This window comes from Trachemys scripta, chromosome 17 (assembly GCF_013100865.1).
Source record: "Trachemys scripta elegans isolate TJP31775 chromosome 17, CAS_Tse_1.0, whole genome shotgun sequence".
NCBI classification, from domain to species: Eukaryota; Metazoa; Chordata; order Testudines; family Emydidae; genus Trachemys; species Trachemys scripta.
The window spans coordinates 9,202,464-9,226,454 of NC_048314.1; the positions used below are offsets into that span (position 1 = coordinate 9,202,464).

General features: G+C 45.2%; 1 protein-coding gene across 3 annotated transcripts in view; it reads right to left on the reverse strand.

Annotated features, from left to right (window-relative positions):
- TNC (tenascin C) overlaps positions 1-23,991 on the reverse strand; it is a 95,905-nt gene that overhangs the window by 51,278 nt on the left and 20,636 nt on the right. For all 3 annotated transcript variants that reach the window (XM_034793490.1, XM_034793488.1, XM_034793489.1), the window contains exons 2-7: positions 8,450-9,042; positions 5,004-6,503; positions 3,043-3,306; positions 1,418-1,533; positions 871-1,027; positions 48-317 (exon numbers count right to left, since the gene is read on the reverse strand). In XM_034793490.1, coding sequence (XP_034649381.1) covers positions 48-317; positions 871-1,027; positions 1,418-1,533; positions 3,043-3,306; positions 5,004-6,503; positions 8,450-8,912 — 2,770 coding nt within the window. In that variant the 5' untranslated portion in view covers positions 8,913-9,042. The remainder of the gene's footprint in view (positions 1-47; positions 318-870; positions 1,028-1,417; positions 1,534-3,042; positions 3,307-5,003; positions 6,504-8,449; positions 9,043-23,991) is intronic.

Consider the following 23,991-nt stretch of genomic DNA (forward strand, 5'->3'; position numbering starts at 1 on the left):
AGAGCAGAAGACAAGAAGCTATGACCATCTCCGAACAAACTCTTTACCTGTGACAAAGGTTTCCTTCACAGGGTCGCTAGCCATGTCCCTGCGCCGAGAGATCAGCGTCACCTCATACTCTGTGTGTGGCTTCAGATTCCCAATGGAATACTGGCTTTCATCCTCAGAGAGGTCAATGGTTGTCCTGTCCCCTGGAACATCCTTGGGTCCGTAGGTGAGCTCTATGTCATCGATTTCAGCCAAAGGTTTTAACCATGTGATTAAAGCTGTGGTGTCTGTCACATCTCTTGCCTCAATCTGGCTCGGGCCATCAAGCTCTGTTATGGAAAGAGGGAAAACATGAACTTTCTGATCCCATCGTAGAGAGATCAAACACAGTCTCGACATTGACCCTTATTCGTTGAATCAAAGCCAAGTTAAAATGAGTGTCTCCTATTAGCTGAAACTCATCTTCATGTCGACTTACTTATGGCCCATAACATTCTACCGATGCAGATGGAAAGTGCTGTGTTACGCAGGAAGGAAAAGGGATGTATACGGAGCCAGTCCTGCACTGGCACAGCAAGTATAAGCAGAAGTTCAAGCAGGTTCTCCAGCTGCACCAGGAATCCTGATGGTGCCACGTAGTTTCCATGTCGTGGGTTAAGGATGTGGAGCCTGTTTCACTTTGTTGCACTCTCTGAACAGGAATAAAGTGTATGCTGGCCCACTGTGTCCTTTCCTCCCCAGACAGGTAACCCAGGGATTCCTGTGTCAGCTACTTCAGCTCTTCCCGGCTATGTGTTTTCAAAAGGGGAAACTTTTGAAAGTGTGGCTTGGTTTGCCTCCTGCATCTCCACAGAATACACCAAATAACAGAATAGTACTTACTTGTGGTAAACACTCTAGACAACCCAGGTCCTCTGGTTTTGTTTTTCACTACATGCAGGGATACGTTATACTGTTGTCCTGGTGCCAGACCTGGCTGCATATACGATGTCTCTGGTCTCGTCAAACTGTTGGTTATGTCCCCATTATCTTCCTCTTTCTGTAACGCAAAAGGCACTTGGTTAAAATTGAAGTTGGACTAACTGCTTTTTTATTCGTCCAAACGCTAACATTTCCTGAAGACAAATTGATTTTAATGAAGTTTTTGATGGGAAGGTTTCTGAGGTCCATGACGGGGCTCTCTGGTGATTTCCAGAGAGACAGCACCGAATCCAAAACAAACCTTTTGGAACAATTCCATTTTGTGAAAACATTGGAAAAGTTTGGTTTTCATTCCAATGAGGAACAAAAACAAATATTAAAACCCTCAAAAGTGATTGTGAAATAAAATGGGCATTCTCTGGCCGGCTCTAGTTCGAATGCAGCATAAAAAAAGCCCAACACTCTGCATTTGTAAACGGAGGTGTCACGGGATGAGCTTTTTCCTTACCATATTTCGGAAGACGAGCTCCCAGCCATCAAATGAAATGTTCAGAGGCTCCCACTCCACCTGCACAGATGTCTCCCTGACGGATTTGAATTTCAGGCCTTCAGGAGCAGGTAGATCTATGAGGAGAAACAGCAAGAGCGTAGCTGCATGGGTCATAGTGTCCCCACAGATCAGAGAACTAGGTATTCACAAACAAGTATCGTGGTGAAAATCACTGGGGATGTTTTGAGATACTACAAAATGCTTACATAGTACAGTGATGGGTGCTATAGAAAAAACTGGATAAAATAGATAGATAGATAGATAGATAGATAGATAGATAGATAGATAGATAGATAGATAGATAGGCAATTAGTACAATGAACAAACACATGGTGGACAGATATCAAAGGTGGGTTCTGTAGATGGATGGATGACTTTTTTTTCTGTCTCCAAAGATGCCAGAGTTAATTTGGGACCCACCAAACTATAGGAAAATCTATCCACCATCCTGACTCCTCCCTCCCACCTCTCCAGCCACTGCATATAAAGCTTTAGCAAGACTAAAAATGCCATCAAGAATCTTCCTTCCCTTTTGCAAAGAAGGGGGATTCATAGTCCAACTTCCCTACATTTTTTCTTTTTTAGGACTTTTTAAATCATCTTTGATTTCCAGGCCCCCCCCCCCGCCAAAAAAACTGCCACACCCACACATATGTTGATGCCTTTTAAGAGACATGCGTAGCTATGTACTTGCCAATTTAGCAGTTCTGTGGTACATTGCAGCAATATATGTTAAAGCAGAAGATTAGACTTCAGTCCCTTCTACTTACAGGTGGTAGTTCCCTTCCTTAGAACCTTTCCAAGCACAGTAATTAGCACATTCATGCAGTAAATCATCAAATATATTATATATACCCACAATGCTTCTGCTTTCTCAAGTGGGCCAACTGGAAATATATGAGCATATTTCGGTGGCAAGATTGCAGCATGAGGATAAGGAAGAGTGAATGCACTTATTTAATCTGGCTTTGATGGTGCACATTACCCTTAAAAATAAAGAATAATATTCTACAGCAACAGCTTATAATAGTGTTATTATAGGGCTAGAGGGCCATTGGTGTAGAATAGTACTGTGTGGCATGCCTTTCAAAAGGCTGAACCTTGCAGTAGTGAAAAGCATTGAGATATCATAAAGAAAGGTGAGATAGATGTGCAATAAAAGTGATTTTTGTACTGGGAAGCATTGAAAATCCAATTACAATAGTATTGAGCCAAATACTTTTACTTGGATGCATGAAAACAATTTAACAGGCAGAGTCCCAAAACCTTAAACGGTAGCCTGTCATGACAGAAGAAAGAGTTTTGGTTTACAGGAACCCAATGATATTCAATGGAAGGCCTCGTGCAGAGCAGGAAAGCTCCAGTAATGTAATTCTATCATTTTGAAGGCATACCATTGCAAGAAGAGATTGGAAAAGAAAACTGAGGAGACTCTGGCTTGGTCCAGACTTTAAGAGGAATACACCAGAAAAAGAATAATAATCAAAAAGAAAAGGCCCCCCAAAAGAAAAGAGACACGTAAATGTATATTAGGGTGAAGAGAGATGGTCAAATATAGAGATTTGTGTTTATTTTAAACTCACAGGTTGCCACCCTGGCACTGATTGGAATACTCTTCTTGTTCTTTAGGATGGCAAACACACGGATAAAGTATTCCACGCCAGGCTCCAGTTCACGGATGGTAGCAGATGTCTCGTTTCCAGGCACCCTGAACTGCAGTTCTAGGCCACCAACACTGGTAGGAACATAGGTGATGAAATACTCATTGACTAGATTCTCATTCTTCCATTCCAGATTGACAGTCTTATCTGTCACGTCTGTCACTGTCAAGTCGCTTGGAGGGGACACTGCCAGGGGAAAAAAAAAAAAAATCAATGGAGACATTAAAACAGTGGGCCAATTTCTCCTCTTACACCTCTATGCAACCACTCTTCATAGTACTACACGCCCTCCTCTAATGGCTGATGCACAGAGGTTTATAAGGCCACCAGAGCTGCCTGTTAGGGGACTTAGTAGGATTTGAACTCGGGATCTTCAGCAGTAAACTCATGGGCCTTTAGCACTTGAGATAAATCACTGTCAGCTTGGGAGAGGCCAGCTATCTGGAATTACTCCAACAATTTCAATGGAATTATTCCAGATTTTCATGGGTGGGAGATCCAAATGTGACTCAGGATTCTTCTGCTGGGAGGAAGCTGGAGAAGATAAAGAATTGGAAATGTCACCATAGGGACAACAAAAGAAACACAGCAGGGTTTCGTAGCCCAAGAATTACAACTCCCATAGGAGTGACCGCACGTTGTCTTAAGGGCCATGGCTTGTGCTAACAGCAAATGACAAAACTGACTCAGCTTTGCTGACCAGCAAGTCAGAGGGGATGGGAGCCAAGACTGCCCATTCCACAGTTGATTTACTCCCAAGGAGCAGTCAACCAGCTGAGCTCCTTGGTCTCTCGTTGCATGGTGCCACAGCGTGGCATGCACTCTGTTCCGTATACCTGAAACAGTTGCAATGCTGCAGATGCAACCCCCCACTTTCCCAGTTCAGCATGAACAAGAGGCGCCATACATAGAAAATGCATCTTTAATCTGCAACCTGGCCATCAGAAATATACAGAACTCAGGCTGTCAACCTGTGAAGTCTTTAGCCTACACTCCGGTATTCCCAGAGGGCCGTAAGTCTTATTTTCAAGTCAAAGCTCACTCTACACTTAAAAAATCTACTTCCCTTGGCAAATCAAGCTGACCCCCTAGTTCTAGGACTCTTTAGCTTCCCCATGGCTGAGCAGATGTATTTTAGATACAATCAGTACAGAAGAATACAACAGAAGAAGTATCATGGGAAAGTACAAGTGCAGGAGGCATGGGGAAATGAAGAGAGACTGGGAGTGGCTGGGTCATTACACATATTGAATCTATTTCCCCATGTTAAGTATCCTCACACCTTCTTGTCAACTGTCTAAAATGGGCCGTCTTGATTATCACGACAAAAGTTTTTTTTTCTCCTGCTGATAATACCTCATCTTAATTAATTAGCCTCTTACAGTTGGTAGGGCTCCTTCCACCTTTTCATGTTCTCTGTATGTATGTATATTTCTTACTATATGTTCCATTCTATGCACCTGATGAAGTGGGCTGTAGCCCACGAAAGCTTATGCTCAAATAAATTTGTTAGTCTCTAAGGTGCCACAAGGACTCCTGTTCTTTTTGCATATCCCCTGAAGTCCATGGGGATTGTACAGATTTATACGAGGTGAGAAACATAGCTATAGTGTTAGCCTCACCAGCCTCTTGGCCATCGAGTGGTAACTATTAGACCCAAGAACAGTAGAGATGACAAGAATTCTGGTCTCACTCACCTTGGCCACACGCTGCCTTAACCCCACTGACTTCACTGGGGTCATTCCTGGTTTACACCATCGTAAACAAGATCCAAATCAGACCCCGGCTTTATAAGAAAAACCCTTAACATCTCCATTCGCTGATGGATAAACAGAGGGTAATTTAAGGGTGGTTGGCTGGCTGAGACCGACACTAAAACCTACCATTGGAGCAGTCATCCCCTTCGTATCCATCATCACAAATGCATTGCCCATCAACGCAGCGGCCCATGTCATTGCAGTTGTTGGGGCAGGATCGCTTACTGCAGTCCACTCCTCCAAAGCCCTCTTCGCACAGGCACTGTCCGTTGATGCAGCGACCCCGGTTGTTGCAGTCACTGGGGCACCGCTGTTGGCTACAGTCCATCTCTGTGAACCCATTGTCACACTCGCACAGCCCGTTGACGCAGCGCCCCCGGTTGTTGCAGTCATTGGGGCACCTCAGCTCAGCACAGTCCTCCCCCATGTACCCCTCGTCGCACACGCACTGCCCATTGATGCAGCGCCCGCGCTCATTACAGTTGTTGGGACACCTCAGCTCTCCGCAGTCCTCGCCCACGAAGCCCTCTTCACACACACACTGCCCGTTGACGCAGTGCCCCCGGTTGTTACAGTCATTGAGGCACCTCAGCTCCCCGCAGTCCTCGCCGATGAAGCCCTCGTTGCACACGCACTGCCTGTTGACGCAACGCCCGCGGTTGTGACAGTCATTGGGGCACTTCAGCTGGCTGCAATCCTCGCCTGTGAAGCCCTCGTCACACTCGCACCGCCCGTTGACGCAGCGGCCCCGGTTGCTACAGTCACCGGGACACCGCAACTCACTGCAGTCTTCGCCCATGAAGCCCTCCTGGCACACACACTGCCCGTTGACGCAGCGGCCCCGCTTGTTACAATCTTTGGGGCACTTCACTTGGCCACAGGCGGCACCAGCAAAGCCCTCGTTGCACACGCACTTCCCGTTGACGCAGCGCCCCCGCTTGTTGCAGTCCTTGGGGCACCGCCGCTCACTACAGTCGTCGCCCACAAAGCCCTCATTACAGATGCACAGTCCATTATTGCAGCGGCCGTTGTTGTTGCAGTTGTTGGGGCAGGTCAGCTCCCCGCAGTCCTCCCCGGTGAAGCCCTCATCACAGTAGCAGGTCCCGTTGACACAACGGCCACGGTCGTAGCAGTCATTGGGGCAGATAAGCTCGCTACAGTCTTCACCCGTGTAGCCTTCGTTGCACACACACTCTTTCTCCACGCAGCGCCCACGGTTATTGCAGTTGTTCAGGCACAGCGGCTCACTGCAGTCCTCGCCAGTGAAGCCTTCGTCGCACACACACCGCCCGTTCACACACTTTCCATGCTCACTGCATGCCACCGGGCAAAGCTCTTCACTGCAGTCCTCACCGGTGTACTCCTCAAAGCACAAACAAACACCATTCATGCATTTGCCTTGGTCACTGCAGTCATTGGGGCAGGTGAGCTGGCTGCAGTCCTCCCCAGTGAAGCCCTCATCACAGATACATTTGCCATTGACACAGCGGCCTTTGTTGTTGCAATTGTTCAGGCATTCTGGTTCTGAGCAGTTGGGTCCTTTCCAGCCAGGTTCACAAATGCAACCACAGTGCTCACTGCTGTAGTTCCCTCGTCCGCTACAATATGGTGTGGTGTCCACTTGACCTGTATCAATGAATCAGAAAACTCATTATACCTAATGAGTTGTGGTGTGTGTCACAGAAGTTAGACACACAAGATTGCTATTAAGAGCACTCTGGTACCACTTATATGGGACAGGTCACGGCTACAAAATGTTATAATCTTGTATAAAATGGCAGGGGTCATCATCCACTGAACCCAGGGACAACTGTTACCTCTTCTTTTAAAAAAATGTTAATGGTGGCAGAAGTGGGATGGTGCCAATGTGGATAGTGAGCTTGGATTTGTGGCCTGCTCACACAAATATCACATAGTGATTAAGGGTTGGGTGAATCTCAAAAAATTTGGCTTGGATACATATCCAAAAGTTTTTTGTAGGATTACACGCTTCAGGTTTGGGTTGTGCCACGTATACTCTGAAAATGGCTTCTCACACTTCATTCTGCTGCTCTGACAGCCCCGACCAAACCCAAGAAGAGCAGAAGGATGTTTAAATTTTAAAAAAGAGATAATGGTAAGACATTTTTCAAAAAGACTAAACTTTCTATAATAACCAGTGATTACAGGAGCTTCAGTTTTGGGCCCCCAACTGAAGACACCGGAATGGGGCTTGATTTTCAGTGGCTGCTCAGCATTTTCTGAAGATCAGGTCTCTTCGAGGCATCTTAAAGAGCCAAAATACATCCCCATTTCCCTTGTAAATTTGACTTCACTGACAACTCTTTAATTCACACTAACAACAGGGAAGAGCTGCTGCCAATTACCGCATTTTGTAGATTAGCAGGTATGTCCCTTTCATTGGTTTTATCTGCCCTTCCCGAAGACCCTGACACAATGTCTGATGGAATTTTCCTGACAGTCCCATTAGAGATCTTATCATTATATACCATACGCTGACCCCAAAGTAGGACCCCATCTAAGATGCTGTAGTGTGTATAAATAACAATCTTTAGATGGGCTGAAGGTCAAGGTTCTACTTTAACGTTCTGTCTTTGCTCTTCTGTGTGACCCATCCTCTCAACATCAATAAAATAAAAACTTTCTTGCATCCATTTGTTCCCCTTGACCCTGGCCTATACTCTATTGTGAGCTGTATTTTCATTGGCCTTTACTAGAGAACAGTTGGAAGCAAGAATGAAGAGAGCTTCCATTTTCATTGCTACATCGACAGCCTGTACTGGGACTAGGAGCCAGGAATTCCTGAGTTTCAATCTCTGCTCCGGCAATGTATTATTTATTATTAGTCATGTTTATTACAGTCATACCTAATGGCCAGCCAAGATTGGGGACCCATTGTGCTAGGTGCTGTACAAACATACTGGCTATGCTGCCTTGTGAATATATAGTCTTGGTGCCTCATTTACCCCATCTGTAACACGGGGATAAGGTGGATTGGGGAGGCAGGGAAGAGGAATTTGAGTCTGGGCAGCACTTTGAAGTTGCAAGGCATGACCCGTTGATGGATTTCCGGCCAGGCCAGTGGATAATACTTTCTGTCATTGCAAAATGATAATCATAATAATATAGGGCCTGATTCTCAGCTGCTGTAATAAAGCATAGCTGTGTTGAAAGCCCAGATCACAAAGGTACTTTGGCACCTAAGCCCCAGTTTTGGCTGCGCTGTGATCCACAAAACTCCCACCGAACCTTAATCCAGACACCTACGTTTTCAGGAGAAGAGGTCCCAAAGTGCCCATGTTTCAGCCTCTGGCCTCACATGCTGCTGCCTCCCTCTAGGCACGTGGCTGCCAATCTGCAGTCTAAGCCCCAAAGGGATTCATGAACAACAGTTGTCTGGCTATGGCCTGTGGATAATCCAACTCTTGCAAATGTATCTTAACATTTCACAAGCTGGTCAAAAATATTCCCAATTTGGGATTCATTTCCCCCTGTTTCTCAACAAGCTCTAATATGTATTTGCAGCCAGGACCCAGACTCTGCTATGCAGCCGCTTCGCCCGTCCATCTTACCTTCTGCTGTTAGGCCGCTGGGGCAGCAGCCAGCGCTGCTGGAGCACTGCTCTCGTAGAGAGGATACCAGCCCCTCCAGCTCCTCCAGTCTGCTCAGCAGATCCTTGATGTCAGGAGCAGCCGCACAGCCACAGGCCCGGCGGGGGATGTTGATGCGATGTGTGAAGACAATCTGGTTCCCCTCATTCACCGTGTGCTCCTGGTAGGTCTTGCTCGGCTCAACCTGGGACTTCAGGTCCGTGTCCTCATTAGCTGAGTCCAAGTCCACCGAGCAGAGGGAGCCCATGGGTACGTTAATGTTGTAGACGTGGTTAAAGACCACAGACTGGTTATCCTCTGGCAAGGTCACGTTTAACCCGGTCTCCCGCTTCTGCCGGATAATTCTCTTGATGAGCCCACCGTTGACATGGTGGTGTAGCAAAGCTATGATGGCGCAGGTCAAAACCTGCATGGGAAGCCCCATGGTGATATTCGGCTCCTTTGGGACACTGTTGGTTCCTCAATGCCGGTTTGCTTTCACAGTCCGGAGAAGAATTCGGAGAGCCAGCTCAAACGAAATTGGATTTCTCTTCCCTTCCTGATGTACTTTCCCCCTATAACAACAATGAAAGTTGCATAGAATGAGTTACCACTGTACCTCCCGATTAAAGCTCCACAATACTGAAAGCACAGTGGCCTCAAAGAGTTCAGGAACACCACTGCGGACATCAAGACCCAGTCAGCTTCAAATCACGGAGCTTGCATTTAAACAACAACCCAATCCATCCCCTCCCATCCAAGGCCCCGGTGCCTTTGCAAATGAGTCCACGTTTTCCAAGTGAACATGCCGAGACACAGAGAGTTGAAGTGATTCACAGGGCCAAGAATGGAACCCAAAACTGCTGAGTCCCATATTGGACAAAAATGCTACCCGCCGGTGCACACGTGTAAATCCCATTGCTGACAATGGGCGCTGTGCATGTGCACCTGAGGTAAGAGAATCTGTCCCCCTGAAAGGAGTATTGTGAGGAGTAAGTTTGGGGGCTATTACTGAAGGATACTTGGTTTTTATAAGGGTAAGAAGCAGAACTAGTCAAAACACAAAAATCAAGATGATTTCCTTTAAAAACAAACGGAAAGGCTACATTTTGATGTCATTCTAGTCAGAAACTAACCTTCCCTCCCTCCTCTCACCCAGCAACCAAGTGGTCCAAGCCTAACAAGCATCAGGCCACCTGGGACCTAAAGCGCGTGTCATCCAGCATGTCACAACCACTAAGCCAATTTCAACAGTTTCCTTTTATTTACAACCGACTTGGGGGGGTGGAAAGGGGATCAGTGTCAAGACTTATTGTGTTTCTTATATAGAAAACACCCCCCCCCAAAGGAATTTGCTTACGGCAGTGAAGTAAATGTGTACTCAGAAGAAGAGTCAAGCGTATGGACTTTGATCTCTTCTTCACAGCCACACTGATTTACATCTGCTAAGGATCCAGCCCATCGTATCGACTGGGAGAAATAGATATTAGTTCAAGTGTAGCAGGTATATTGCACTGTGTTGAGCTACATCAATCTTTCTGAAGGGTAGGACACCAGACAGGTGTGCTGGGGAATAAGGATGGTAACAGGGAGAAAGAAAGAAAACAAAACCCCTTTGATACACCTGAGCCCTTCAAGAGAAAGGCAAAGCTTCACATTGACACAGGTGTGAACAGGTCTTTTCAGCAACAGGTGACTCCTTTCACCAGGCACCATTTTCCAATGTCTGATCTTTCATCAGCTATCCATAAAGTACCTACTTTTAGCCACAGCCACCTGGCTGGGCCAGAACAGCCCTTCTTGCATGTCATTTTTTTTTAATTGGAAAAAAAAATGTTGAAGTGAATTTCAAGTGGGCTGAACTGGAGAGCAGATAAAAAAAAAACTGCCCCCTTCTCCCCCAATCTTCTTCCATTCAGAATTAGCCCTTCTTCCCTCAGGCCAACATACTCAACGAGGCTTCTAGGCAGGCTATGCAATCACTCCCTAATAAATACCTTAATTTTTGTGTTGCTTTCTACTCCCAGAAAAAGACTTGTTAAATGGATAGATCAGTTGTTGGCTTGTGACTGGATGTGGCCTCTCTTTCTTTGTGTTGGTAATTGCTCAAGCATCAGTAAAGACTCTGATACCCAAGGTTCTGATGGCAATAGATATCAGCTGGGTAACCAGCTTTCATGGCCCTTTTTCCTCCCATAGTGTAGAGATCAATTTTTTTTCCCCATGCAATTCCACCCGCTTTTATAACAGGAGGACAAGAATACCCCAGCCTCCTTTATCCAGGCCCATTTTCTGCATAGAGAAAGCAGAGCTCCCACAGAGTGAGCGTTATATCTTTTTTATTAGGAAATAAATCAGAACCAGACAAGGTGCAACCGCATCTTGCTCTCTGTCTAGTAAACCATTCAGCTTTGAATCATTCTCCAGCACTTTCCCTGTTTGTTCAAAAGTGTTTAAACCCAGTTCTGTGCCGGAAAAAGTCACCAGGTTAATAATAATAGAGGTAGTCCTGAGCCAGACGCTCCCAATGGTTGGTGAAGTTCAGATCCAGATCTGCATCTCAATTTGTGACCTAAGCCCATCCGTAAATGGGGTTCTGAGTCATGGAAGTATCCCTACTCAGGATAGTACTTAGAAACAGGCTTACTTCATACCTGTGCTTGAATTCCAGTGAAGTCAGGATTGAAGTAGGTGCTTAAGCCCTTTCCTGACTTACACGGCAGTTCCCACTTGAGGATCTCAAAGTGTCTTACAAATGATGAAGCTGAGTTCCCAGGCACGCTATGTATTTTACCTCGAGACCTTGATTGTCTCACAAGTGTTTGGAGTTTCTTGGGAGATGTCAATGTCAGACATTAGCCATGTCTTGCCCAGTGTATAAGCAAAATTATTGTCCAAATTGACAACAAGCTACTGACGGACAAAAACCTAGCTACATTTAGGAACTGGCTGGTGAAAGGATCAACAACAGAGTGAAGGCTGGGATATAGAAAGGGGTCTTAGGCATGTTGATCTACAACCTTTCCTGATGTCTTCTGACTAACCTTCAGTTCGCTAGAATGAAGATGACATTATAGGGATATAATATTGACTGTGCGTATTGCTCATTAGTTTAGAACACGCATGGGGGCAAGTAGATGGACATAAGTAACTGGGTTATTAAGCTTGCTGTGATTAGAGCTGAAATTGAGCCTTTAGTATAACTACTCCCACAAGGCCTCAAACTAATATAACAGGCCACTAATCACAGCAAATAACCCAGTTCCTTATGTTCCTCTACTTGCTCCCATGAATGTTCCAAACTGGTAAACAATACTCACCGGGCAATATTATACCCCTATAATGTCATCCTAATTCTAGTGAGTTTAAGGTTAGTCAGAAGACATCTGAAAAGTTAGGCATACAGCTCCTAACAGATTTCAAAAGGTTGGAGCACCTAACTCCCTTAGGCCTCTTGCAAAATCCCAGCCTAAAGGAATATGGATTCAGTCCAACGCCCATTGACCTCAATGGGAGTTGAATATGGCTCTGTGACAGTATTAATTGTGTCTTTGGAATGTGGCTGAAAACTGTAAAACCTATTTCCTTAGTGGGCCACTGTCACTCCACCACTGAAGAGTTGCAAGATCATATGTAGATTTATTGGAGGTGTGTCAGACCCAATCAGTTAAGCCTCTCAGCTGGAGGATGACACTGGAAGACGTCATCCCTACTGACATCTTTTTGACATTCTTCGGGGGTGGTCTGGAAGAAACACTCCACTCTGCCTGAGTCGTAGCGGTTGTGCTTTTGAAGCAGAGTGCAGGATTCCAGTGTATCTTGGCTGATTCAGATCAGGTGTTTCTTGTCTGATCTGACAAGGATCTGGCTTGGGGAGCCCAGTTCCCCACTTGGATCTGAGATCTTTCCTAATCTACCAGGCAACTTCCATACACTACTTCATCAATTATCTATTTTTTGGCTGGAACAACAAAGGCAAGACTCCTCCCTGCAACTCCCACCCTTCAAGCATGTTTACCCAACAGTTCTAGCCATTAGTGACCACCCACGAGCAGACATTTAAAAAGGGAAAGATGTAAGACATGGCAACCTGCAGCATTTGGTCTTTGTTTGCCCCCCTCAATCCCTCCTATGATATTTCTTGTTGCTATGGAAGTCAGCATCCAAAAGTTACAGACATGTAATCCAATGTAGATATCTCCTAAATATTCTCTCTATAGACCTCAAGGGTTGAGATGTTTTAATGTACGGCAGGTTATAAAGCTTGCAAGAGTTTGCAAAAGAGGGTCCAGATGCAACAGCCCGTATTCATCAAGTGCTCAATCCTGCCCTAATGCCGACAAAAAAAAAACTCGACAATGATTAGGGACAAAGAGGCCTGTGGCACCTTATAGACTAACAGAAGTATTGGAGCATAAGCTTTCGTGGGTGAATACCCACTTCGTCAGACGTATTCACCCACGAAAACTTGTGCTCCAATGTGTCTGTTAGTCTATAAGGTGCCACAGGACTCTTTGTTGCTTTTTACAGATCCAGACTAACACGGCTACCCCTCTGATACTTTACAATGATTAGGTAGCTGGTGGGTTGACCCCATTGTTTCCTTATGCTCCCTCATCTGTCTTTCTTTCTCCACTTGCTGTCTCCGCTTGAGTAGGTCTACTCGAGTTGCAGTTACACCTGGTGACTGCAGTGTAGCCGTACCCTGAATCTTATGAGTACAGGTTGGCAATCAAGCCCTTGATCTAGCAGAACCACTTGTTAGAAATATTCTAAGTGTATTATTTTTGTCACTCGTTACTTTAGCTATAGACACAGTACATCTGGGGGGGGGGAACCAACAACCACCAGGAATGCAGTTTGCATTTTTACATGTTTTTATTAAAGATAATAATTAGGCTTCTTAGCTAAAATGTAATGAAATACGACAAACATTTTGTTTCTGATTGGGAAAATCTCATCTGGATTGCAGGGTTATTTTTCTTTTCCCTTTCTTTCCATTCTTCACTAGTCTGTGTACTTTGCTGCAGACTTCATTCAGCTAACATATAGTATAATCATGAAAAATAGCCACCACAATACAAAATGCATTCTAGGCATAATTCTCTTTTGTGGTCTACACTGTGGGCTAGACTAATGGCTACTAATGTCTACAGTTGTTCTGCATACAGAAATCCCATTGATGTAACTGAGGATTTCTTCAGGGAACAAATGTGACGTGTAAGGACCAGGATTTGAGCCTAAAACAATTGCTTGGGGAGAGGGAAAGGGAAGAAAAATATATGGCATAGGAAATACAAGACAGAATATTATCTAACCAGACCATCTTCTTAGAGACGTGCTCTTTAGGGTTAGGTATGAATAAACCTGAACCAGTAATTCAGCCTCTGGTTAGGATGGATATACCTGTTTAGAGATCTTGGAATAGCTTGACAAACAGGCATTGGCTTATAGCGCCCAGCCTGAGTCAAAGACTAATGTCAGATAAACACACACTGGGACTGATTCTCCTCTGACACTGTGTTACTCTACTGACTTCAGTGCTCAATACAGCCTATTGCTCGCAAAGCTGACAACACTGCTTAACTGATCAAAGCCATTCTCTTTACTTCATACTGAGTCAGATTTTCCTGGCCTGGGGTCAAATTTCCAAAACCACCTAAGTGACTTAGAGACTAATTCTCATTGACTTAAATTCCTAAGCCGAAGGAGCTTTGGAAAATGTTACTCCTAATGTCCATGACCGGCAACTAAGCCACCAGGATTGAGGATGCGGGAGGAGTTAAAACACAATCCTCTATTTCAGACGCTCTCTACTGGTAGGCTGAAGATATTGCATAAAGATTTAACAATAGAGTTGCCGTGGCAGTAGCATTGTACAGAAGATGGTAGAGAGTCACTGCAGACCGTTTTGTTTTCAAGGAAGCCCTAAGATTAAGTGCGACAGTAACCGGACCCAGAAGTTACAACAGCTAAGCTATAGTCTCAACATCACACTGTTAGAGCCTTGGACATATGCTTAAGGAATTAAGTGAATTGCAGCCAGGCATTCAGAATACAGAGCAGAGGCCATGACCAGAGTCCTCGTTTTTAACTGAGGCAGAGGGAACACTAAAGCAACTATTAACATGCTACTGGACCAGCTGAGGCAATGAAGCACTGTAGAGGCAGCAGAGTTAGCCTCTGGTGGAGGATGAAGAAGCTGCATCAGTTTCAAACTAACCCTTCTGGCTGACTCAGAATTACTATTGATAGGGTTCAGAAGGAAATAAGTATACTTCTCATGAAAGAATAGCTTGTCGACATTAGATGATTATGAGAAAAGAAATGGGGGAAATTTCTAAAGAAACACTCCATAAAATATTGATCGCCATCAATGAATAATAAATAATAATAATAATATGACAGGAGGGAGATGGACTCTCCATAATACCAAGAAAAATCGCACTTTTCTTTTACATAGCAGCACCCCTTACCTCTGAGGATCTCAAAACATCGTATTTTTTGGTTGTTGAAAACTGATTTTTTTTCACTTTTTTTAACATATAAAACCTACTTTTTTAAAGAGAAAATGGAAAACCATATTTACAGTGATTGCAGAACCCAGGAGTCCTGACTCCCAGTGGCTGCTAAGGAAACGCAATCTATTAATATTTTCCAAAAAATAAATTTGTTGGAAACTACCAGGTGTGAAGAGAAATGTATGGTCTCATAGCTCGTAATTCTAGCATATCTTTCAGTTCATTTTGTAAATTCAGAAGGAGCAGCAGGACCATCAGATGATGTCTGGACACATGGCGATATAAATAGGCAAACAACAACATTGTGTGGTTTTAATCAAGGCAGATTGCGGTGGTGAGGCAAATCTCTCTGCGGCGCCTGTACTGAAGAAGGCAAAACCTGAGACGATTTCTTCAGATACCTGCCGCATGTCACAATATGGAAATTAAATTCAGAGATGTTCACACGCACATTTAGATCTGTGCAGACACTTTCACCATCCCGAGAGGATGGGAACAAATAGTGTCAACGTATTTTATATTTTGCACGTTTTGTTAAAATCTAGAGTGAAAATATTGGGCTAGATCCTCAGATGGCCTACAGCTGGTTACACATATTCTGTGGCACCCACTGGCCTAGGAAGCATAAAATGGTGCACTTTGTACTCGGCTAACCACTGACTCCATAGCAGCCCTGTGAGGGTTATCAGGACTCAGGGCTTCTCAAACTTGCACCAGGGGCTAATTTGGCCCCCAGTTACCCCAAGGATTGGGGTGCACAGAAATGGCCAGCTGCCCCTGTTTTGTGGCGTCCTTGTCTCTCTGTCTCTTTCCACCAAACAGGCACAGAAGACTCATACTAGGAATTGCCCTGCGCTGGGATATTTTCCCTTTGGGGACTTGAGGAAATGGTAAAGCTCGGGCACTTTCTAATGCGGTGCGAGTGACCTCATTCCCAAGGATTAGCAACTGACAAGCGGCTGCCAGGGTGGATTTTCAGAAGGAAGAGCTTCAAAAGCATCAACCCATCTAAAGGAAATCTGCTAATACCACCGCTGTGCCAGGGCCCTTGAACTTGCATCATCTTCTCGAGCACAGCTAGGCCAGGGAGTAGAGGATTTTGAAACGTTTTAAAGAAAGTAAGATGCGGTGGGGATTGAGGCTTTTGAAGCAGCCGGGCAACAAGAGAACAGTTCTGAGCTAATCATGTCTCCTCGCTGCTGCTGTACATTTGAGCCTAGAAAAATGCTGTCTCTTTCCATCTGAGATGCCAAACGGGCAAAGCACCCAGTGGGAAACTCTCCGTGCAAAACAGACTAAATGAAATCACTCCAGGGAGCTTAAATGACCATTTGTAACAACAGCCCTTGACTGTCTCTATGCTGCTGCCTCCCAAGAGCACGAGGGGACCATCAATGCAAAATCATTGCATCTTTTCCTTTGGCTGACATCTGACTTGTTCTGAAGGGGAAGGGTTTTAAGAAGGATGACTCAAGCCACTTCAGAAAGTCTTAGGGTATGTCTTCACTACTGGCCGGATAGGCGGGCAGTGATCGATCCAGCGGGGAGCGATTTATCGTGTCTAGTCTAGATGCGATAAATAGATCCCCGAGCGCTCTCCTGTCGACTCCTGTACTCCAGCTCGGCGAGAGGCACAGGCAGAGTCAACTCACCGTAGTGAAGACACCACGGTAAGTCGATCTAAGTATGTCAACTTCAGCTACGTTATTCACGTAGCTGAAGTTGCGTAACTTAGATAGATCCCCCCCAGTGTAGACCAGGCCTTCGTGAGTTATGGACCATAAGGATGTAGTGAAACGGTGTGCAGTCATGTTTTCCACATAGCTCAGCCCCCAGCAGCTCCCAGCGTTCTCACTGGGAATCTCTGGCTGCTGAGTTCTTTTCAACTTTCCCTTACGATTCTTGTTGACTATCGGTCTCGTGCCAGTATTTAGCCTTAGATGGAGTTTACCACCAGCTTTGGGCTGCATTCCCAAGCAACCTGACTCCAAGACCACCCAATCTCAGTGCACCAGGGGCCGCTACCGGCCTCACACCGTTCACAGGCTGTACTTCTTAACGGTTTCATGCCCTCTTGAACTCTCACTTCAAAGTTCTTTTCAACTTTCCCTTACGGTACTTGTTGACTATCGGTCTTGTGCCAGTATTTAGCCTTAGATGGAGTTTACCACCAGCTTTGGGCTGCATTCCCAAGCAACCCGACTCCAAGACCACCCAGACCCGGCACACCGGGGGCTGCTACCAGCCTCACACCGTCCATAGGCTGTACCTTTTAATGGTTTCACGCCTTCTTGAACTCAAGAGGGCGTGAAACCATTAAGAGGTACAGCCCGTGGACGGTGTGAGGCTGGTAGCGGCCCCCGGCGCGCTAGGTCTGGCTGCTGAGCTATTTAGAATATCCAGTAATTAGTCCTTCTACCCTATGGAAAACTCTTACACTGGGTTGAATTTCCAGAATCCAGAGAGGAAAAAGAGAAAGCAACAGTGTGAGAGATCGGTCTGTGATGTTACACCTCATATTCTTCATAGAAATATGGTTATGATATGAATATGGCCTAAGATATATTTTACAACTGTGTATTTGGAGGAGACACACCAGACAACGGGCCATTACAGCCTTGATGAGCCACTAGGAAGGAACAATAAAACTGTGAAGATACTAATCTCTCTCCTTCATCAGAGGCATTCTGGGACATAGCTTTGACACTACCAGGTCAGGCGGTCCTGTCACCTGATACAAAATACCATCTTGGACACTGCTGGTTCTTTTCCTCTGTAGGGGGATGGGGATCAAACAAAGGATTCCCGCCTTAGGTAAATCCTTTTAAGGGCTGGGGAGGGAGTTGATCTGGACTCTCCTCCATTGCTTACCCAAGAAGAAGGACTGCTGAAAGTACCTGAAGGGACAAAGAAACAAACCTGAAGGGAAAGGCAAGGGTGAGTCCAGACTGAGACAGAGGTCCAGTCTGTAAGAAAAAATAACTGGAACTCTAGCTACTGAAACTCTGCAACTTACCTAAAATAACATTTAGGGTAAGAAATTACTTCTTGAAACCACTCTCTTTAAGATCTTAAGCTTAGTATGTGTGTTTTGTCGTATTTATTCAGTAATCTGCTTTGTTCTGTTTGCTGTCCCTTAAAATCTGCCTTTTATCGTTAAATAAATTTGTTTTGTTTATTATCAAACTCAGTTTGTGCAATTTCTAATAGGGGGGAGAAGTTGTGCATATCTTTCTTCACATTGAAGGAGAGGGCAAATTTTTATGAGCTTGCGCTGTGCAGATCTTTGTATACAGCACAAGACAGTATTATTTAGGGTTTATCCCCCAAAAGGTGTGTGACTGTGAGTGCTGGGTGAATCCTCTCACACAGAGCTGACTTCAGTCTGTGTCTGCCATTGGGTGTGGCCCTACCTGTGTGTCTGTGTGTGCTGCAAGAGGCCAGAGAGCCTAATTCAGCAAAAGCGGGAGAGGGAATCCATGCTGGTGGAGCAGAAGGGGCTCTGTGAAACCCCCGGACATCAGGTAGCACCTTAAAGGGGGACAACCCATCACAAGGTCCATCAATGGCTATTAGCCAGGATGAGCAGGGATGGTGGCCGTAGTCTCTGTTTGCCAGAAGCTGGGAATGCGCAACAGGGAATGGATCACTTGAGGATTATCTGTTCTGTTTATTCCCTCTGAAGCACCTGACATTGGTCACTGTTGGAAGACAGGATACTGGGCTAGATGGACCTTTGGTCTGACCCAGTATGGCCGTTCTTATGTTCTTAACCTATATTTAACCCAGGGTAGTTCTTTGTTTTCCATACAGCAACTGGACCACACAAAAAGCTTTGGTTTTCCACTGCCTATAACCTGCTGGGCCTAGTTCTTTAGATCAAGCAATAGACACATGCTTTGGATCTAGATAGTTTGAGTTCTTCTCTAGAGAAGTATTTGGTCCACTATTTGCAAATAAAAGAGAGAGAAACCTGAATGGAAATCCCAGATCCAAAGAATCCAAGATTACAGATCCAGATTCAATAGCCCCCTTCCTTCTAATGGACAGGAAGGGAAAGGCCAGATCTGAAGCTCTCAAAACTCAGCTCCAAATGTATAGGTTGAATCCATCTCTAGAAATTCAGTGTAAGAAATACATTTGCTGAACGGTTCTTACTTTGAAGAGAAATCCATACGGAATGAAAAAGAGGGCGAGAACACCCTCCAGTTTTCTGCTTATCAGAACACCACATCAGGCACTGTCACATTGAAATGCAGGCAGCAGTCAGTTGGGAGGATATTACATTTTCCCAGTTTAGGCAAGTCACGTCATGTACCATTATGTTATCAAGTGTCATCTTGGATTAAGCCCCAAATCAGCCAACACTCTCTCAGATGTGGTGACCCATTTGTGGGGTAAGGAGTCAAAAAGCATTGCCGTACGAGGTGATTTTCATGAAGTGGCACACAACGGATCCAGATGCATCAGACAGGATGCAAGAAAAGCTTGGCCTTGCATCTTCCTGGTTACACAAGCAAGTATGACGTGCTAAGTCCAAGAAACATAGCTCTCAGCTTGCCCCAGGCACTAACATGGGACAAAGACACAGGAACATGAAGAAAGCAGTTGGGAAAAAAATAAGAATGGATGAAAAATTCATTCATTTAACTAAAGGGATGGAGGGCTGAAACTGCAAGGGTATGTGGGCCCTTAATTCCTGTTATTATTACTAGAATATTTCAATGATGCCCAGAGACCCCATGGGAGAGACACTTCCCTGTTCCAAAGAGCTTGCCATCACAATGGACAAGGAAAGTATTATTACTCCCATTTGAAAGATGGAAAACTGAGGCACACAGAGGCCTAGGGCAAGTCTACACTGCCCTGCAGTTTGGACTCTGGGGGTGTGCACCAAAGAGCTGTGCTGTATCTCCCCAGTATGGATGCTGCAGGTATAAACTTAAAGGTCCTGAGTTCGCACTGATATAGTCCTCTACAAACAGGACTATTAGTGTGAACTCGGGACATTTAAGTTTTTGCCCACAGCATCCACATGGAGGAGTTAGAGCGCAGCACTTTGATGCACGCTGCAGTTCACATCCCGGTAGTAACTCCAAACTGCGGGGCAGTGTAGAAATGCCCTAAGTGAATTACCCAGGGCAATATAAGTCTCTGACAAAACTGGAAATAGACCCAGGTGTCTTCAGTCTTACTCCAGTACATTAAAACACAAGCTCACCCTTTCTGTCTTGCATCTGAGGTCTCAGCCTCCTACCAGCGGCACTCAGAACCTCTTAGTAGCAAGCCAAAGTTCTATACCCTCATTTTCATGTTCCTGCCTTTACAGCTTAAATAGCTCTTATTTGAAGGACACATTGAGGCTTTTGTTTGATGTGGATAAATGTCTACAATGAAGGGCTTTGGCTATATCCTGCAGGCATCTGTGTTTCATCTCGCTTTGGCACAGCTGTTACTGACCCACATGGTCACGTTTACCAAGGTCCTCCTTAACGACTCCCAGATCTTGTCCGTTTTCCATGGACAGAATGGAAAATGATTTGCACCCTCATGTTGGGATTAATTTTTGTGCAGCAAAGGAAGGGGTTTTATGTGCAAAAATGCATGCACCATAAACGGTGGTGGTGAAATTATGGAATCCCCATTCCTTCCAAAATGACTTTGAGGACCTCCTATGTTGGCAGAGTTTCTCAACCACCAGTCCCTGGGCCGGCACTGGTCCCAGAGATCTCCCTGACACAGTTTAGGAAAGCAGCAACCCTGCCCCAGTATCAAAAATGTTGAGAAACACTGTGCTAGTGCACTTAAGATAAACAAAGGGGGGGGGGGGGGGGGGGGAAAGGGGTCTATAAATAGGCCCTGGTGTTTATGTTTATTGCTCCCAGAGTCCAAACACAGCCTGCAGGTCAGAGAGTAGCAATATAATAGTAGCAAACAAACTCTTTTTTGACCCATCAACTGCCTGGGGTCTTGTTCTAAGCGCAGCTCAGCTGGACCTGAGGATTAAGCTCCTAAACTCCAAGCACTGGATAATATTTGTCCTTCCTCGCACTGGGCTGTATTTATTCTCCCAGCCCTCCACCACTGGATTCTATTCATCTACCTCTACTAACGCAAAAGGCACAGAAGGCCGGTTTCCTATGGGAGTTGAGCAGTTAGCTGCTCTTTCTGCAGCTAAAAATCTCCCCCCTATTTATCAGCTTGGGTTTTTACACTTTATCTCATTTGGTAGCCACTGGCTTTGGAAAAATCATTCCTCTCACTTATGCTTGTTCTTGTTCTACCGATCACTTTTTTTTCATATAGGTCTCGGCCCTTTTCTTTTCCCTTGAGCAATTTCTTGCGATTTCAACAAGGGAATAGCTGTACAGTTTCTGCTTTACAGCTCCTACTGTGTATCATCCTGGAATTAAACCATTAAGATTAATATTCGCCTCCAGCCCTCCCATCTTGGATGAAAAGCAGCATGCGGAGAAAATTTTGCCAAGGGTGTTTTGGAAGGAGTTTAAATTAATTGCTTTGTGTACAATTTTGAATTTAGAAGAGTCTTGTGTTACAAAGGCATCAGCATGACATTACCATGAAGGGAAAGAAAAAACTAAAGCCAGCATCCGTAAACAATGTGAAAGAAACTGTAGTAAATTCTGAGTGATAAAGCACACCCGGATCTCCCCCGGGAGACCAAATCTACTGTGGTACAACAGCAATTTCTAAAACTAGAATCTATTATTGCATTCTAAGCCACTGTTTTCAGGAGGTTTGTACTCTCAACTATAGAAACGCATCCTAGGCTTACCCTTGTCATTCAAGATCCCAGACAGAGAACATATGTTTCCAAATTAAACATTCGGTTTGGAATTTTTTCAATAGAGGCAGTTTGTGGATTAGACATGGTTTTTTTTCCAACATCAACAGCACAGAAATCATATTCAAATCTATAAAATATTAGATTTGATGAGCAATTGCTTGCAACTTAAATAGAAAATAAAGCTAACTGGCCAAGATACAGTTGGGAAAAAATGACAGCAGAAAATGTGCAATAAATAGATTTCATAAAGGCTTTTAGTGCATGCTTCTTTGGGACTCCATGACTTCTGATGGGCATCCCAAGTAAATTCAGTCTGACATCTTAGCAGTCCATCAATTTCAATGAATTCAGAGGAAGGTTGGGTTTTGGGGATAAGGCACTAAACTGGGACTCAGGAAATGTGGGTTACTTCCCGATTTCTGGCATATCCTTGGGCAAGTCAGTTAGGCTGGGATTTTCAAAGGAGCTTACAGGAGTTAGGCACCCAAATCCCATTGAAAATGAAGTAGAGTCGGTTGCCAAACTCCCTAGCACCCTCTGAAATGTTCAATCTCCATGGCTCAGTTCCCAGTCTGCACAATACGAATGAAGCTGTTTGGGTCAGGGACTGTCTCTTACTGTACGTATGTACAGCCCCTAGCACAATTGGACCTTGATCTTAATTGAGAAGCCACTAGCAGGGCCGGCTCTAACTTTTTTGCCGCCCCAAGGGAAAAAAAAAAGAGCGTCGCTCCGCTGTAACACCCCCGCATCCGAGCGCCACGCCCCGCCGAAACACCCCCCCGAGTGCCACGCTGCCAAAACACCCCCCCCAGAGTGCCGTGTCACCGAAACACCTCCCCCTGAGCGCCGTGCCACGTCGCCGAAACAAAAACAACAGTAAAAAACCTCGAGCACCGCTCCACCGAACCAAAAAAAACCAACAACAAACAAACCCTGAGTGCCACCTTCCACCGCAAGATTGGCCACCCCTTACAAGGTGCCGCCCCAAGCACATGCTTGGTCGGCTGGTGCCTGGAGCCGACCCTGGCCACTAGGTGCTACTGTAATACAAAGTAAACTAACAATGTGCGTTGGAGTTACTATAGGTAGTGACAAAGGATTGTTAATATTTAGGATACGCCATCTAAATAGGTAGCTAATACAGAAGACAAGAACAGTGGTGCAGAGGGCAGATGAGATGTCTTTGGAAAATATAGACTCTGATAGTTCTTTCAACACTGAAATTGACTACCACAATGGTTAGGATTGCTGGGTATAAGATACTCTTGTTAAAGCCTTGCCTGTGTAATTATTTATAGAATAGGCTGGAATGCTTCCTTTGGAGCCATTCCAGAATCTGGACGCTCTTGGAGGAAATTAAACAACAGATCTGTGTTTAACATTATTAAATTGAGATTAGCCTAGCGGTAGGGCTTCATGCTGCCATGTGGGAGATCTTGGTTTGAATACTATTCTGCATCCACCACAATGCCCCCAGTGCCAGAATATTGGAGGGACACAGATCTACTCCACAAAGAGTGGGGGATGCTGAGAGGGGTTTCCTTCTCCTTTCCAACAACTCTGGCTGACTGAGGAGTAGCATTCTGCCAGCATGAACACCAGAAAGAGCCCATACGGAGTCTGTAGTTTGCCGGATATTAATCCTTGCCTGTCCTTTGCAGCCTTAAGGATAGCAGCTGTCATGTGGCGTCCAGAGCATGAGGGAATCCAGACTCCGTATGGGTGATAATCCAGGGTCTGTGAACGTGCTTATATATGAAAACCCCAAGAGCAGCAGCACTGTCTCCCCTTCATAGTTCAAATCATCTGAACTATGACGGCCTTTGCTCTTTGACACGGACTGTAGAATTCTGGCCCGTCTGGACTCATCCATCAGGAATTGTCTATGATCCTGAGAGGACTGAATTTGGGGAGCTAAGTTTCCTAATTAAATCTCAGGTCTTTCTTGCCTGCTCTTGCCCAGGTGAGCACAGAGTAGAGAGGATACATGCAAGGAGACACTTGCTGGGCACACTCCCAATCCTTGCGATCAGGGAGCACAAGGAACATTCTTGTCTCGTGCCTATAGCAGCCCTAGTTTCCTCAGAGCTGGGGAGAGGAGAGAGAGGGTGGAAACTGTGGTCCCCAGCCCCAATTTGCACCAGCCAGCAGATGCAGTGGAATGGATGTTGTACTCTTCCAAAGGATGTACA